At 42.4% G+C, this 15,441-nt stretch overlaps 1 protein-coding gene across 2 annotated transcripts in view; it reads left to right on the forward strand.

The window, feature by feature from the left end:
* Positions 1–15,441, forward strand: part of SNX22 (sorting nexin 22) — a 50,088-nt gene that overhangs the window by 33,788 nt on the left and 859 nt on the right. For both annotated transcript variants that reach the window (XM_082254935.1, XM_082254936.1), the window contains 2 exons: positions 1,054–1,086; positions 13,379–13,446. In XM_082254935.1, the coding sequence (XP_082111061.1) occupies positions 1,054–1,086; positions 13,379–13,446 (101 nt within the window). The remainder of the gene's footprint in view (positions 1–1,053; positions 1,087–13,378; positions 13,447–15,441) is intronic.

The raw sequence follows: 15,441 nt of genomic DNA on the forward strand, positions 1-15,441 counted from the left end.
GGCTCCTCAAGAAATTTAAAATGTTTACAAAAAACAAATAATTTTAGACATAAACAATTAAGTCTCCAAACACATAGTATTTTTAAATGTGTAAATATTCTGTAGGAACAACATACTCTGTAAATACAGTATAGTGGCATTGCAATGCATGTAGCATTGAATGATATATTTACATTTTTATGCAATATTTTATTGATAGACACATGGACTTTCAGAGCACAACATTCAAGTTAACATGGCACTACGACAGTGGCAAATATAATACCTTGTATATCTAGTAGAAGCACAAAAAGAGAAAAGATGGGGCTTTCTAGGCCAGTTGGGAGGAGGATGATCAAGAATATCAGACCATTATAAAAAATATATCTAGTAGAAGTTAGTCACATTCCACTGGACATGCTTTGTAACTTATCCAAGCCACTTCTTCATTAGGAGCTAGTTCAGCTGAATGTGACTAACCACTACTAGATAATACCATGAATAAATAAGAGCTTTCCCAGACATATTGGCTATGATTTTGACGTGTATACTCTGAAACTGGTGTGGGAATATGAGAAAATAGCAAGGCCCATTTGAATATGACTAACCACTACTATCATGACCTGGATAAATGAGAAGTTGCACAGACATATTTACTTCTTCTTATAGTGTCTAGGCTCAGCAGGTTTGTTCAATTTGGACGTTTTACCCTTTTTTACCTAAAACCTGCACTCTCTCCTGAAGATACAGCACATCTGTACAAAATGCTCAGTCCTGTTCACTGTTTTTCTAGTAAACAGTTAGCAGTTCAATCCATTGTACAGACTCCCAGAACTGGCATGTGATGAAATGGTGTTCATTTGATACCCTAATGTCACCCCTGATTACGGTGCTTGTGTACAAGTGTATGCATATTGATTTCACTCAAACGAAGGCAAAATCAGTGACATATAATGAACACAGGTTCTATAAACTAAAACTTCTCAGGGGCTCTCAGGTTAAAGAAATAAGCTTGAATTTACTTTAGTGCTTTGCAAAAATGACCAATTAATGAAAGTGTTTTCTTTTCTCCAGATCAGTGACAGATTTCACTTCAGAAGAGAACAGGTACGCACTATTCTGTCTTAGTTCATGCACTGAATGGCTGACCAGTTTTTCAGGTTGTGATTTTTTCCCCTCATGACATCAGCTGGTAATGTTTGCTGAGTTAAAGTACATATAACACTTGTAAGCTAGGCATGTCTGTTTTTGATTGGCCCTAAGCTAGTAACATTTTTTTGAATATCTAACAATCTATTTGGTCATATAGATTTTTTACACATCTATTCACAATATATTACCCAACCACAATAAATTACCTTAACCGGTTGCCGACCGCCGCACGACTATATACTGCGGCGGTCAGCCCCGGCCAGGCAGAGTGACGTATCGGTACGTCACTCGCCTGTCACTGACTTGCGAGCCTATCGCGGGCGGGCGCGCGCCCGCCGAGGCGCGCGCCCGCCGCGGCTCGTTCACAGACAAGTCAGTGCGTGTGACCGGCGGACTCGATGTCCACCAGTCACACTGCGATCGCTCCTGTGAAGGGAGAAAGACAGAGCAGCTTGTGTAAACAAGCTGCCTGTCAGTTCTCCCTGTGTAAAAGTGAAGATCTGTCCGTTCTACTATGTAGAACGGTTGATCTTTGCTTTTACACCAATAGGAATGTCCCTACACAGTTAGAATCACGCCCCTAGGACACACTTAACCCCTCCCTGTCCAATAAAGTTAACCCCTTCCCTGCCAGTGTCATTTTTGCAGTAACAGTGCATATGTATAGCACTGATTACTGCAGTAATGTCACTGGTACCCCCAAAAGTGTCAAAAATTTCAGTCAAGGGTCCGATCTGTCCGCCGCAATGTCGCAGTACCGAAAAAAAAATCGCAGATCGCCGCCATTACGCGTTAAAAAAAAAAACACCAAAAATGACAAAAATCTTTCCCTTTGTTAGTAAACGCGATAACTTTTGCGCAAACCAATCAAAATACGCTTTTTGCGATTTTTTTTACCAAACATAGGTAGCATAAAACAAATTGGCCGAAAAATGTTAAAAAATTTTGATTTTTACTTTTTTTTTGGGGGAATTTCATATAAAAAAATTTGAAAAATATTGTTATTTTTGCAAAATTTACGCTCTTTTTTTGTTTATAGCGCGTGATCAAAAAATCGCACAGGTGATCAAATACCACCAAAAGAAAGCTCTGTTTGTGGGAAAAAAAGGACGTCAAATTCGTTTAGGTACAGCGTCGCACGACCGCGCAATTGTCCGTTAAAGTCACGCAGTAAAAAATCGCAAAAAAACCCCTGGTCCTTTAGCAGCCAAATCCTCCGGGGCTTAAGTGGTTAAATATAAAAAACATGGAGTTGCATCTAGTAAATAGATACCAAACATGTTAAGTCTTAAACTAGCATGCACCCATGATATTGTGAAAAACGATGGCACCCAAAAATCTCCTTAGGCGATGCTTTAAAAGTATTTAGCTCTCTCTATTTAGACCCCCAATGTCTCAACTGCCCTAACAGCAGCTATTTAAAAGCACAGATCGTGCATAAATAGCTGATTGCCTGGCTGATACAGCCAGGGAATGAGAGCTCTGAAACTGAAGACTCAGAGCTGAGTGCTTCTGGTTTCATTCACTGCAGAGGAGGTTGAGCAACAGATGTTTCTCGGACTCTTCCCGCTTGCCATCTTGAGACTCATCAATGTAGGGGGAGCTGGGGGAGGTTTGGAGTTGGCTGAACAAAACCCGTTTCTGCAGCCACTAAAGTAGTTCAAGAACAAGAAATCAAATTAATTATGCAGGCATTAATATAACCCTATATTGTAAAGCATAGCACAGTATATGCAGTGCTTTATAAAAAAAAATAAAAAAAAACATATTCATGTACCAATACAAAATAGGCTTATACTGCAGGAAACAAAACCACCTTGCTCACAAGCGATTTATAAAAATGTCCTTTACACAAAATAGCAGTTTATTAAACAAAACAAAGATTAGCCGCTGTGCAAAAGTACGCCAGAGCTTACATTCCAATATGTAGCACAATTCCCAGCCGTTTTTCTGGAAATGGATCCCCCTGGGTTACCGCTAGCAACAACAGCACATTTAAGCATGTTCTCCAAGTGTGAGCACTGAGACAATGACCAGTCCAGTATCTTTGGTTTTTTTTAATTTATTTGGTAACTTGGATGGGAGAAGGGATGAGTGGGATACTCCTGGAACTAAACTAGGCTTGTTCGGTGGGGACACTTGAACATTGAACGTTTGGTGCTGACTTGACGCTGGCTGAATGCCTATCGACACTGTCTTGATGCTGGTTAACGCTGCCCAGATGCCTGTTAACGCTCAATTGACTTGGGACTGGTTTCTGACTAAAAAAGTCCTCTTCCCCTAAGCACTCCTGCTGAGGTAGCTACTTGAATACACTGCTGCACTGCTGAACACTTCAGGGCCCGCACCGGCGCCCTCTTTCTCTCTCTAATCTTCAGGGCTTAGACACTGGCACCCCCTTTCTAAGCCACCACTGCTGGCTAGCTGGCTCCCGGATCCCTTTGACCTTCTGTAGTGGTCCCCTCTCTCAGGCAGACCCCCGGGCCGCTTCGAGTACTCACAACACTGTTTTTCCAGGAAACTTCTGCCAAGCAGCTCCACTCGGTCCACATCACTCTGGATCCTTCCTGTAGCCCAGCTCAGCCTCCGGACCTCTAGGGCAACCGCCCAGGACACCCTCACTTGCTCTGACAGGAGAAGAGACAGCCATCAGCCTCCTCCTGGGACTCTGCTTCCTGCCAAAGACCCCCCTATCACGTGCTCCCCTCAGGCTTATACCCAGTCTCAGGGTGCATTGCGGCAAACTCCGCCCACTGAGACAAATATAAGCCCTGGTGTGCTATTGGCCAGGTTTCCTCCACTGTCCAACAAGAGCCCTCATTGGATGCAGTGGGGAGACTCCCCAGACTCAACAGACCACACCTGGGAACACATGGCAGCCTAACAGACTGATCAGGCCCCCCTGATAAGCAGACAGGGCCACATATACAGTATGCTTTTCCTAGAACCTGCCTAGGAGGGTGCTACAAATATAATAGAGATCATGCTACAATGTAAATAATGGCCAGAATATAATATCACACAGTGTCCAAATACTGTAAAATGGCACAACACCATAACAAAAATGATGTGGTGATCACATTGTTAAAAGAATTACCCAATTTGATATTATTCCTGGCGGTCTATCTGAGAATAAATACATATTAAAATTAAATAACGATCACTTACCTCTTCCTGGGCTTCTTTCTTCACCATAGTGACAGAGGCCATGCAAGGGTATGGGGCTGCTCAATGACAGCCACATACAGCGCTGCTTCTGTCAAGCAGGTTACACTCACTGAAACCACCAATTTTGTAGTGATCTTTGCTGTGCACCTGGGACCACAGAGTCTTGCCTTAAAACCTTATCTTCCTGTATTGCCAGCCCCCCCCCCCCCCAGCCATGTTCGGGCCTGTTCCATATCTTAGGGGGTCCATTTATCTTTGTGTGGTGCATTAATACATGCGTGGTAATGTGTGCTATGTCACTTTTTACGTTGCTTTGCTTTGAGGCAGCCCATTTGAATCAATGGGTTTCCGAGGCACCAAAGCATCCCAGAAATTGGGACTTGTTACATTTTGCTTTTCAACATAATTGTATCAACAAATGCAATGTGCAATGCTGTGTGTTGTGGTACCACACGTTAACGTGTATATTCCTGCAATTCGTATTTCCTATTTCGCATCCCTAAATTGTATGTAAAGGTAAACTTAAAAAAACAAACATAATACATCCCTGTAATACACGCACATTGCCACAATGTTTTAGCCAGTTGAGGAGTCTGCAAATACAGAAAATACATGTCAATGCTGACAACACACAAGCAACATTTATATACAACGATGAGTGCTGTCTGCCCTGCACAGTTCTCTGTAACATAAAAGCTAATCATTCTTTGGTCCCAAATCAAGGAGCGGGAGGGCTAATTATTACCGTTGAGATAACACCAGGTTGTGCACTAGACACAGTACTGGTCTAAATGTTTGACATGACCAGCAGGTCTTTCTTGCACTTGACAAACAGATCTTGGCATTTTTACCAGACCAAAGGGGAGCTAATAGGAAAATGTCATTGTTATGTTTTACATACACTTTAAGGGTGAATTCACACTATATGCGGTGACAGACGTTTTATCACATGGTAACACGTCTGTCACCGCAGGGACACACAGTAAACAATTGTTTCCTCTGTGTCCCATTCACACTGCAATGTAGCATGCTGCGATAAAATGCAGACATGCTGCAGATTATCTCAGCACAGTGTGCCGAATCACATGTACTCTGTACACTTTAAATAACGTTAGTCCAAAAAAAAAAGGGAGCCATGTGATGTGCTGAATTGCACACTACACTGCCCCCCACTCCAGCTGTGAATCGCTGAGGCAGTTCTCTGTTGCTGTTTGAATACAAAATCTATACAAAATTACCGGACCAGGCAACCACTCCTAAAATAATTAAAAAGTGGAAAAATGAGGAATACCTAACACCACTAATTCCATAAAGGACTGGGTATCTCCACAATTAAATTGGATACACTTGTAATAAGTGGAGAGAAAAGAAAAAAACCTTACTTTGTCCTGAAGAAGCGTACGTGTGTACGTGAAATGCGTTGGCGTCCGCAGCCCCGCGTTCCAAGTACGCATTCCACCGGACTTCTGGATTTCCAGATCGTCACTTCTGGCTGTACACAGCGTCATTCATTGAAGGCTATGAAGGGAATTCAGAGGAGTTGGGAGCTATGACAAACACCTTGATACCCTAACTCTCTGTGGGTGTGTGGACACTGGAGTTGAGACGGGCAGTTCTGAAGACCCACCAGGTGGTGAGCAAGTGCTGGGTATATCCCCAATGCTATAATTATTACTCCGCATTCATTGCTGGTGACCTGTCTTTATACCACAGAGTGGTGATATACACTATTGAGTGTTTCATTTAGACTGCCATACCAGCAGTGCTGTATCTTGGCCTAGGCCAACAAGGCCCAGGCCTAGGGCAGCACTTTGCAGGGGGGCAGCAAAAAATCTGCACCCCACATGGAAAAAGAAACAGCCTCCTCCTGGCTCTCGCACGAAAAGCGGTCACACTGCTACCTGCCAGTACTGATGGGCACTAATAGGCTTCACTGATGGCCACTGATGAGGCTGCACTGATGGGCACTGATAAGCTGCACTGATATGATGCACTGATAGGCTGCACTGGTGGCCACTGATCAGGCTGCACTTGTGGCCACTGATGAGGCTGCACTGATGAGTCTGAACTTATGGGAACTGATGAGGCTGGACTGATGGGCACCGATAGACTGGTTGTGGTCTGTGGTTTACAGATGTCAGGGCGGGTCATAAACAGGAAGGGATGTGGCCTTTACAGGAAGAGGTGGGTCATATTTAAATTAGGGGCTGCACAAGTTTAGTCAGGCCTAGGGCAGCACTAAACCTAAATACACCACTGCATACCAGAGAACTTTGCTGAGTTATGCTTTCATTTAAGCATAGCTATGACAATGCTATAGTGAGAGTCGTAATCTTGGGACATATCCAGAACCGCCCTGTTACTGAATCTCCATATATGCCTCAATCAGGCTCAAACTTTCAACCATCCACCCATTAGCCGCTTTGACTTAGGTGGAGCTAACCCCTTCAAACATTTGACTTCAGATAAGCCCAGCCAGAAGCTCTATCAGCTGACTCCCCATTATTCCTCATTTTGGGGACTAGCTTTCTGGCTTTTCAAGGACTGTTTCTCCATCCTCCTTCCCATCCTACCTTTAAAGTTTCAGCTAAATGGTGAAAGAGTTTAGCATGGGACTATCTCAACATAGAGGAAACATTTCCTTTCAATATTATAGATCCCTATTACTTCAGTCTCTCCAATAGCTCAGAGTGGATACGTGTGCTGGTGTGAAAGGGGCCCATGTTATCAATTAATGTATCCTGCTGATTGAATGTGTGTGTTTGTACCATGGTGTCTGGGATTGGGTTTTATATCCTTGTTTCATATGAGGTTCCATATTTTTGTCAATGAAGATTTTTCTATTTTGCAATGTACACACCGCTGTGGGTCATTAGAGGGATCCATTTTCGATGTGCAGGCAATTTGGGAGGGTTGAACTCATGCCTGCATAGTTAATGGCATTGATGTCACTCAGCAGAGGCAGGACCCATCTCTTGTTGTCTCCAAGGCAAGTTAATAATGAGACCAAAGATCTTTTCAGCTGTCTGTAGGGGGGATTTTTTTCAAACTGACCCCCAGTGTAATGGGCATTTTCTACACTGACCTCCAATGTATGTGGTATTCTCCCCGTTCACCACTGGTATACTGAGATGTCCTCCTTCCATCAGACCCGGATGTAAAAGGTAATTCTTCCAAATGACCACCAAGGCCAGAGCACAGGTTTAGTTTAAAGCGAGCTGTATTGCATGGTATGTCTTTAGTGTGTAACCGATGCTCCACCTAGTGGCAAAATGTGTAATTTCACCTTACTCAGACAAAGTATTATTCACGATAGAAATGAAAGGGCTCCAGGACTTTTCTGGGTATTTCTACAATGCATTTGTCTGATAAAATAATTAATATTTGTGTATGTTTGTTATACAAACATATTATTGTAAGGACAGACATACAGTGGGATGTGATTAAGAAAAACTTTCTCAGTAGTAGTGTAGCATGCAAACATTACAACCTTATTACAATCTTTTCCAGACAACAGTTGAAGTTTAATATATCAAGATGTCTATTATTATAAGTTTAACCCCCGGCCCTTTAAGGGGTTTAGGATGCTGTGATTGACTGTCATTGATTGACATGATTGGCTCCCAATCGCATGTAGCTGCTAGGAACCCTACTGGAGCGTGTAGGGCGCACACTCTCGGCACAGCTGTAATTACATGAATGCACGCAAACATGCAGCTGCTCGGGCCAAAGCCCACCTGCCGAGAGGCCGCATATTTGCGTGCCAAGGGGTTAAGGTTTTAGAAACAGATTTATTTGCTGGGTTGTCATTTAAATATACACTGCTCAGAAAAATGAAAGACATTTTTTAATCAGAGTATAGCATCAAGTCAATTAAACTCCTGGCATATTGATCTGGTCAGTTAAATTAGCGGAGGGGGTTGTTAATTAGTTTCAGCTGTTTTGGTGTCAATGAAATTAACAACAGGTGCACTAGGTGGGCAACAATGAAACAATCCCCAAAACAGGATGAGACTGGTTTTACAGGTGGAGGACACTGACATTTTTTTCCCTACTCATTTTTTCTGATTATTTTTCACTAGTTTTGCATTTGGCTAGGGTCAGTGTCTCTACTGGTAGCATGAGGCGATACCTGGACCCTAAAGAGGTTGCACAGACAGTCCAACTCACCCAGGATGGCACATGAATACGTGCCATTGCCAGAAGGTTTGTTGTGTCTCCCAGCAAAGTCCCAAGAGCATGGAGGAGATTCCAGGACATAGGCAGTTACTCTAGGAGAGCTGGACGGGGCCGTTGAAGGTCCTTAACCCATCAGCAGGACTGTTATCTGTTCCTTTGTGCACAAGGGAACAGGATGAGCTTACCCTACAAAATGACCTTCAGCAGGCCACTGGTGTGAATGTCTCTGACCAAACAATCAGAAACCGACTTTATGAGGGTGGCCTGAGGGCCTGACATCCTCTAGGAGGAGCTTGATTGTCATTTACCATTGAACAACAAAATTGGCAGGTCACAGGGGCCCCATGCTTTTTACAGATGGGGGCAGGTTCATCCTGAGCACATGTGACAGACCTGAAAGGGTCTGGAGAAGCCGTAGACAATGTTATGCTGCCTGTGACATCATTCAGCATGGCTGGTTTGGTGGTGGAAGGGATACACAGTCCTCTACAGGCTAGACCAGGGCTTGACTAATTTGCCTGAAATCTAGGAGCCAGCTAAAAAAGTTAGGAGCCAGCTTTTTTTTTTTTTTTTTTTTACTAACAACCAAGCTTTATTTTCAAAAAAATAACTGATACTAAATTTACACATAAAGACGACTAGAACCCCGCTCTCTATAGAGCAATCATATGGAAACAGACCATCTGTCTGTTTCCATCCGATGCCATCTGATCCGATCCACGGAATGGATAGAAAATAGAACCACCATCTGCCTGTTTTTGGCGGACAGGATCAGATGGAGGCAAATTACCGCTCCATAGAGGAGACTGAAGGATCCGATCAGGTCTGCTTGAAAAACTGACAGGTGGACCTGATCAGAAAGGTCCTTCGGCTGTGTGGCTGTGGCATGGCAGGGAGATGATGAAAAATATATATATACTTTTTTTTAAATAATTAAAAAAAAATAATAATTATTATTATTTTTTTTAATCATTTAAAAAATAAATAAATAACAATAATAACCATAATAACCACACTCCCTGTCCATTTACCTTTAAGCAAAGGTAAGTGGACAGGGAGATGAAGCCTGCAAAAACTTCTGTCTCATCTCCTCTTGGGAAGGAGATGGGCAGGCATTGAGAACAGGCAGGGGAAACAGAGCCATTAGTGACTGCTTGTCAAACTCCCGGCCACCACATGAGGGCGCCAGTTCCCCATTGGAAGCGTCTCTCACTGAAGAAGGCCGAAAATCCACTGCCTCAATTATCGGATGGCGCGGTAGTCCGCGCACTTGGGGAGGGGGTGGGGGGGGGCGCAAAAGGGACAGGACACCTCCTGCAGTGCACCCCAGGTCGCTAATTCTAGTCGCCAATGCGACCTGGCGCCCGGGGTTTGTCGAGCCCTGGGCTAGACAATGGCATCCTGACTGCCATTAGGAATCAGGATAAAATCCTTGTACCCGTTGTCAGACCCTACGCTGGTGCAGTAGGTCCTGGGTTTCTCCTGGTGCATGACAATGCCTGGCCTTATGTGGCGAGAGTATGCAGCCAGTTCCTAGAGAATGAAGGAATTGATACCATTGAATGGCCCCCATACTCGCCTGACCTAAATCCCATAGAATACCTCTGGGATATTATGTTTCCGTCCATCCGACGCCAACAGGCTGCACTTCAGTATGTTCAGGAGCTCAGTGATGCCCTGGTCCAGATCTTTAAGGAAATACCCCAGGACACCATCTGTTGTCTCAAAAGGAGCATGCCCCAATGTTGTCAGGCATTCATACAAGCATGTGGGGGCCATACAAACTACGGAGTACCATTTTGAGTTGCTGCAATGAAATTTCAGCAATGGACTAGCTTGCTGCATCATTTTTTCACTTTGATTTTTGAGGGTGTCTTTGAGTTCAGCCCTCTGTAGGTTGATCATTTTCATTTCCATCAAACGATGTGGCATCCTTTCATTTCTAACACATTACCCAGTCCATATCAATATAGATATCCGACATGATATGTTTCCCCATTGAGATCTGATGTGTTTTCAAAGTGTTCCCTTAATTTTTTTGACCAGCGTATATTGATTTTTTTCCAAAGGTAGATTGTATAACACTAAATATAATACAAGCCCAATTCCAAAAAAGTTGGGGCGCTACATAAAAACAGAATGCAATGATTTTTCAAATCTCATAATCCCATATTTTATTCACGAAAGAAAATAGAAAACATAGCAAATGTTTAAACTGAGAAAATTTAACATTTTAAGAAAATAATAAGGTAATTTTGAAATTGATAGCAGCAATTCGTCTCAAAAGGTTGGGACAAGGTCATGCTTACCATAGTGTAGCATCCCTCTTCTTTTAACACTCTGTAAACGTCTGGGAACTGAGGAGACCAGTTGCTGAAGTTTTGGGAGAGGAATGTTGTCCCATTCCTGTTTGATATAAGATTCTATCTGCTCAACAGTCCTGGGTCTTCTTTCTCCTATTTTTCATTTAAAGATGCCCCAAATATTTTTAGTTGGTGAAAGGTCTGGACTGCAGACAGGCCAGTTAAGCACCCGAACTCTTCTATTATGAAGCCATGCAGTTCTCATAGATGCAATTATGCAGTTTAGCATTGTCCTGCTGCAATATGCAAGGCATTCTCTGAAAAAACAAATGTCTAAATGTGAGCATATGCTGTAAAAATCTTTCAGCATTGATGGTGCCTTTCCAGATGTGCAAGCTTCCCATTCCATACATACTAATGCACCCTCTTACAATCAGAAACGCAGGCTTTTAAACTGAGCGCTGATAACTTAAAGGACACAGCACCCATGGTTTCCAGAAAGAGTGTCAAGTTTCACTTTTGTGACCACAGGACAGTTTTCCACTTTGTTAAAGACCATTTTAAATAAGCTTTGGCCCATGTTCAGATATATCTTCTTCTTTGCATGATAGAGCTTTAAGGCCCGTACACACGTACCGATCGTCGGCATACAAACGTCGGTGGACGAAGGATCTGCCGATTGTACGCGTGTTAGTATGGTGCCTCCGACAGATGTCTGCGCACAATCCGCGGACAAAAGTCTTTCTTGCAAACATGAAAATTTTTGTATGCCGACACCAGAACGGACGATTGTTCGCCTGTCAGTACAGAATTCGGCCGACAGACCGCAGATTTGCAAGACTGGGCATGCTCAGAAAATTAAAAACACAGGGAAAGTTAACCATTACATGACATCACTTCTGCAGTCAGCTGAAGTCTGCAGACAAAATTCTTGTGCTGTCCTTGTGCTGTCTTTGCACTTTTCAACAGACACCGACATCCCGGGGAGAAAAGAGGAACATTTGTATGCCGACCATCGGTACGTGTGTACGGGGCTTAACCTTTCATTTTTGGATAGCACGAGGAACTGTGTTCACTGACAGTGATTTCTGGAAGTATTCCTGAGCCCATTCAGTGATGCCCATCACAGAATCATGCCTGTTTATAATGCAGAGCCATCTGAAGGCCCGATCACAGGCATCCAACATTGTATTTCAGCCTTGTCCCTTGCATACAGAGATTTCTCCAGATTTTCTAAATCTTTTGATGATATTATGTACTGTAGATGATGATATATTTAAAGTCTTTGCCAACAGGTTGCTATGGGGCCACATTAAAGAGGCTGTTGAGGCACCATAGAAAATATGTGTGCATTTGAAGATAAACATATTTAACACTATATCATTAAAGACTGGAAAGGTTTCTGTTGACACTGACCCTGCGCCCCTGAGACATTTCCAACAAAAAATGCTGCCATTAGATATACAGGAGAAGGTGACTTCAGAATTGTCACTAGACACAGATCCCCTACTGCAGGGTGTGCAGCAAAGAAACAAGTTTAGCTATGATAGCAGTGTAGATGTATTTCCCTCAGAGTTTCTGTTCATTTTAGCCAGCACTGAAATTACCCTGTGTACCTAATACAGTAATCCTAAAGCTGTAAAAAATCCCAATGTGTCTCCTAAAAACTGACAGTTGTTTGTAGTTCTTACAAAAAAGAAAAAAAATGTATTAGATCCCATGCACACAGGATACTTTCACAGCTCCTCTGAACGACTTTGCTCCTGACAGGAAAAAAAAAGACTTAAAAAACTTTTACATTTTTGAGTCACGTTTAAGTCACATTTTGCCAGCACGTTTAGGTGCATCAAGTGTCTGGGCATTCATTCATTCCATTGGCCAGAATATTCATAAATACTGGACATTGGAATGAGGGAACTCTCAAGTGCTAAACACTCCTAGGGTTTACATGCATTTACACTCATTTAGGTGCATCAACCATTTTTTTCTGCCGAAACTCTCCTCTCCTGAACACGCAAGTGTTTTAGCCACTAAACATTCCTGGCTCTGAACGTGTGCATGGATACATAGGTGTGCATGGATACATAGGTGTGCATGGATACATAGGTGTGCATGGATACATAGGCTAACATAGAGGGACATTTCGAGGCAGAAAAAAAAACACCAACCAGTCTTTAGAGCAGAGTTTTTTACGCCCAGCGTGCATTAGGGCTTAGGGTTATAAAGTAATTGTATGCAGGAGTACTAACAAATATGTCCTATTATAAAATATTGTGATGGTCTACAACTTAATGTCCTCTTTTTTTAGCAATTGCTTTCTGTGGCAATAGAATGGCTTAAAACCTACACTGAGGTCCTGCTACTGTGAACAGGGTTGTTAGCTGGAAAATTATTCCCTTACGTTTGTCCACAGCTCTGATCCTTACCAATGTACTGACTATGCTGACAGCTCTCCTGCTACCTCTCCTTGATATAGTCAAACTCTGTGTTAATATAAATTACAGAGGGCCCATTGGTGTTGGGGCCGCATAATCTGTATTTACACCTCTGGTCTCTGATGTTAAATGCATAATTGAAATGCTATGTTTTCCTAACAGTTCCCAGTTGGCACATAAAGCGGTGGTAGGATTTTACAAGGACCTGTACATTTTACCTCCAGATACAGGTAAGTTACAACTACGTTATCAAAGTGTTTTCAAATTGGTGGTAAGCATTTACAGTCATTCTTATTAACTAAAAGCAAAACTTTTTTTTTTTTTTTTTAAAGTTTTGGATAGAGTGGTGAGAGATTACAATTGTCAGTCCTTGTTGCTGTCTGTGATGTGCTGTCTGTTAAGGAGATTCCCCCTCTCTATTTGTCCTGTTTACCACTATCATTGAAAGTGAACGTAAAAGAGACACCAACAATGTAATAGAAGGCATATCTTCCAACAGGGCCACTAGTTCTGATGACCTTGTTGACACCCTGGGATTCCCTTACTTTGATGGGATTTGCTCTCTCTTACTGTTTTGACTGTGGGACAGGAAGTGAAGAAAAATCTCCCCAATGGGATACAGATGGCAAAAAAAAAACTTAATAGGTTTAATACCTTTCCTTACCAATGTTAAAAAAAATTCCCTTTAATTCTAAAGTGGAACTACTCTGCATCTGAGCACCACAAACCAAAAACACTATTTATGAATTTTTAATATTCAAACCACCCCCCCCCCCCCCCAAATCAATGTCTCTATGCTTTATTTTGATTAAAAATCACTTTGAAAAATACCCCCTAGAATTTCTGCCCATGGCCATCTTGAGTAAGGGCAGATGATTCATGTAGCATTTACTTCCTGGAATCCATCTGCTCAGGTATGCAGGCAGGAGGGGTGTGCTTAGCTGAGAAAACCCCTCCTCCCATCCTAAAGATTCCTGGGATGTATGACATCATTTGTCTAGACCTGGAAACCAGGAACTAACTGAGGATAGTTTAAAACAAGTAAATATTATATCTTCCTAACTATTTACTAATGGTAGGAGCATTAGGATTAAAAATAGTCAACGTTGATTGAGAGAGTGAAGTTCCGCTTAATTTAAAAGTGAATTCAACATCTCTGTCATATAAAATGGTAAAAGCGTTTATAACTGTAAACCTAAAATTACCAACAAAAACCCCCCAAAAACCGAAAGCATTAAGCAACACCAAGAATTTGAGGAGCTTTGGCCATAATGTGAATGAACGCTCAGCATACTTGCACATTATGGTAGAATTAGGCCCTGTACACATGGGCCGAACATCAGGCGGTATGGGCCGATTCAATAGAAACCGGCCGACATTTGGACCATGTGGAAGGTAGCCCATTCGACAAAAGCCGGCCAAACACCTGGGTTCTGTCGAAGGGGCATGATGGAAAAAGGTCTGCCGATCAGCATCCGATCAGTGCTCTCAGCCAATGAGCACTGATCGAAGTGTTCTGTTGGGGGGTTTGTCTTCCGTTCAGAACACAATAGCTCAGTGGAGGAGATCACTGTACTAACATTGGATTGTTAGTACAGCGGCTCCTCCCGAGCTCCTTCATTTTTTTTTTGTTCGGCCCGCTGGTTTGAATGTAAAAAAAACTGCTAGTGTGTACCAGGCTTTACTGTGCAAAATGCCCTCCTACAGCAGCAGAAATCACCCTTATCACTCTGCTTTCCGGTGCTTCCATCTTCGTCTTCTGAGCTCTGAGTCGTTCAGACTTGAAAAGATTACTGTATGTCACAGTTTGCCTGGAATTTCATTCTGAAGAGTAGCTGGGCTATACAGCCTAAGGTAATTAATACACAGCGCCTGTGGAAGAGTAAAACGTATCCACTGGTGAGTGGTAGGTGAAGTAGCATTGCATATTGCAAGTTATACTATAAAGAGGACACAGAGATTAAAAATTGGGGAAAATAAATTGGAAAGAAAAGTTGGAGTTGTTGGCCGTAGTGAGCATTCACATAACGTCTTCTGCTGTCCAAGAGAATAATAAACAACAACTGTGCATTTGTTTTTGTTTTTTGTTTTTTTTTTTTATAGCCACTTAATTTCAATTATTTTTTTGTTTTTTTACTTTCAATACATTTTTTATTGAATATTATCAGAATACAGACAATCATATAGAAAAAAAAAGTATACAGATATAGCCAATGTTCAAGTAA

Source organism: Pelophylax lessonae (assembly GCF_965119305.1).
Source record: "Pelophylax lessonae genome assembly, chromosome: 4".
NCBI classification, from domain to species: domain Eukaryota; kingdom Metazoa; phylum Chordata; class Amphibia; order Anura; family Ranidae; genus Pelophylax; species Pelophylax lessonae.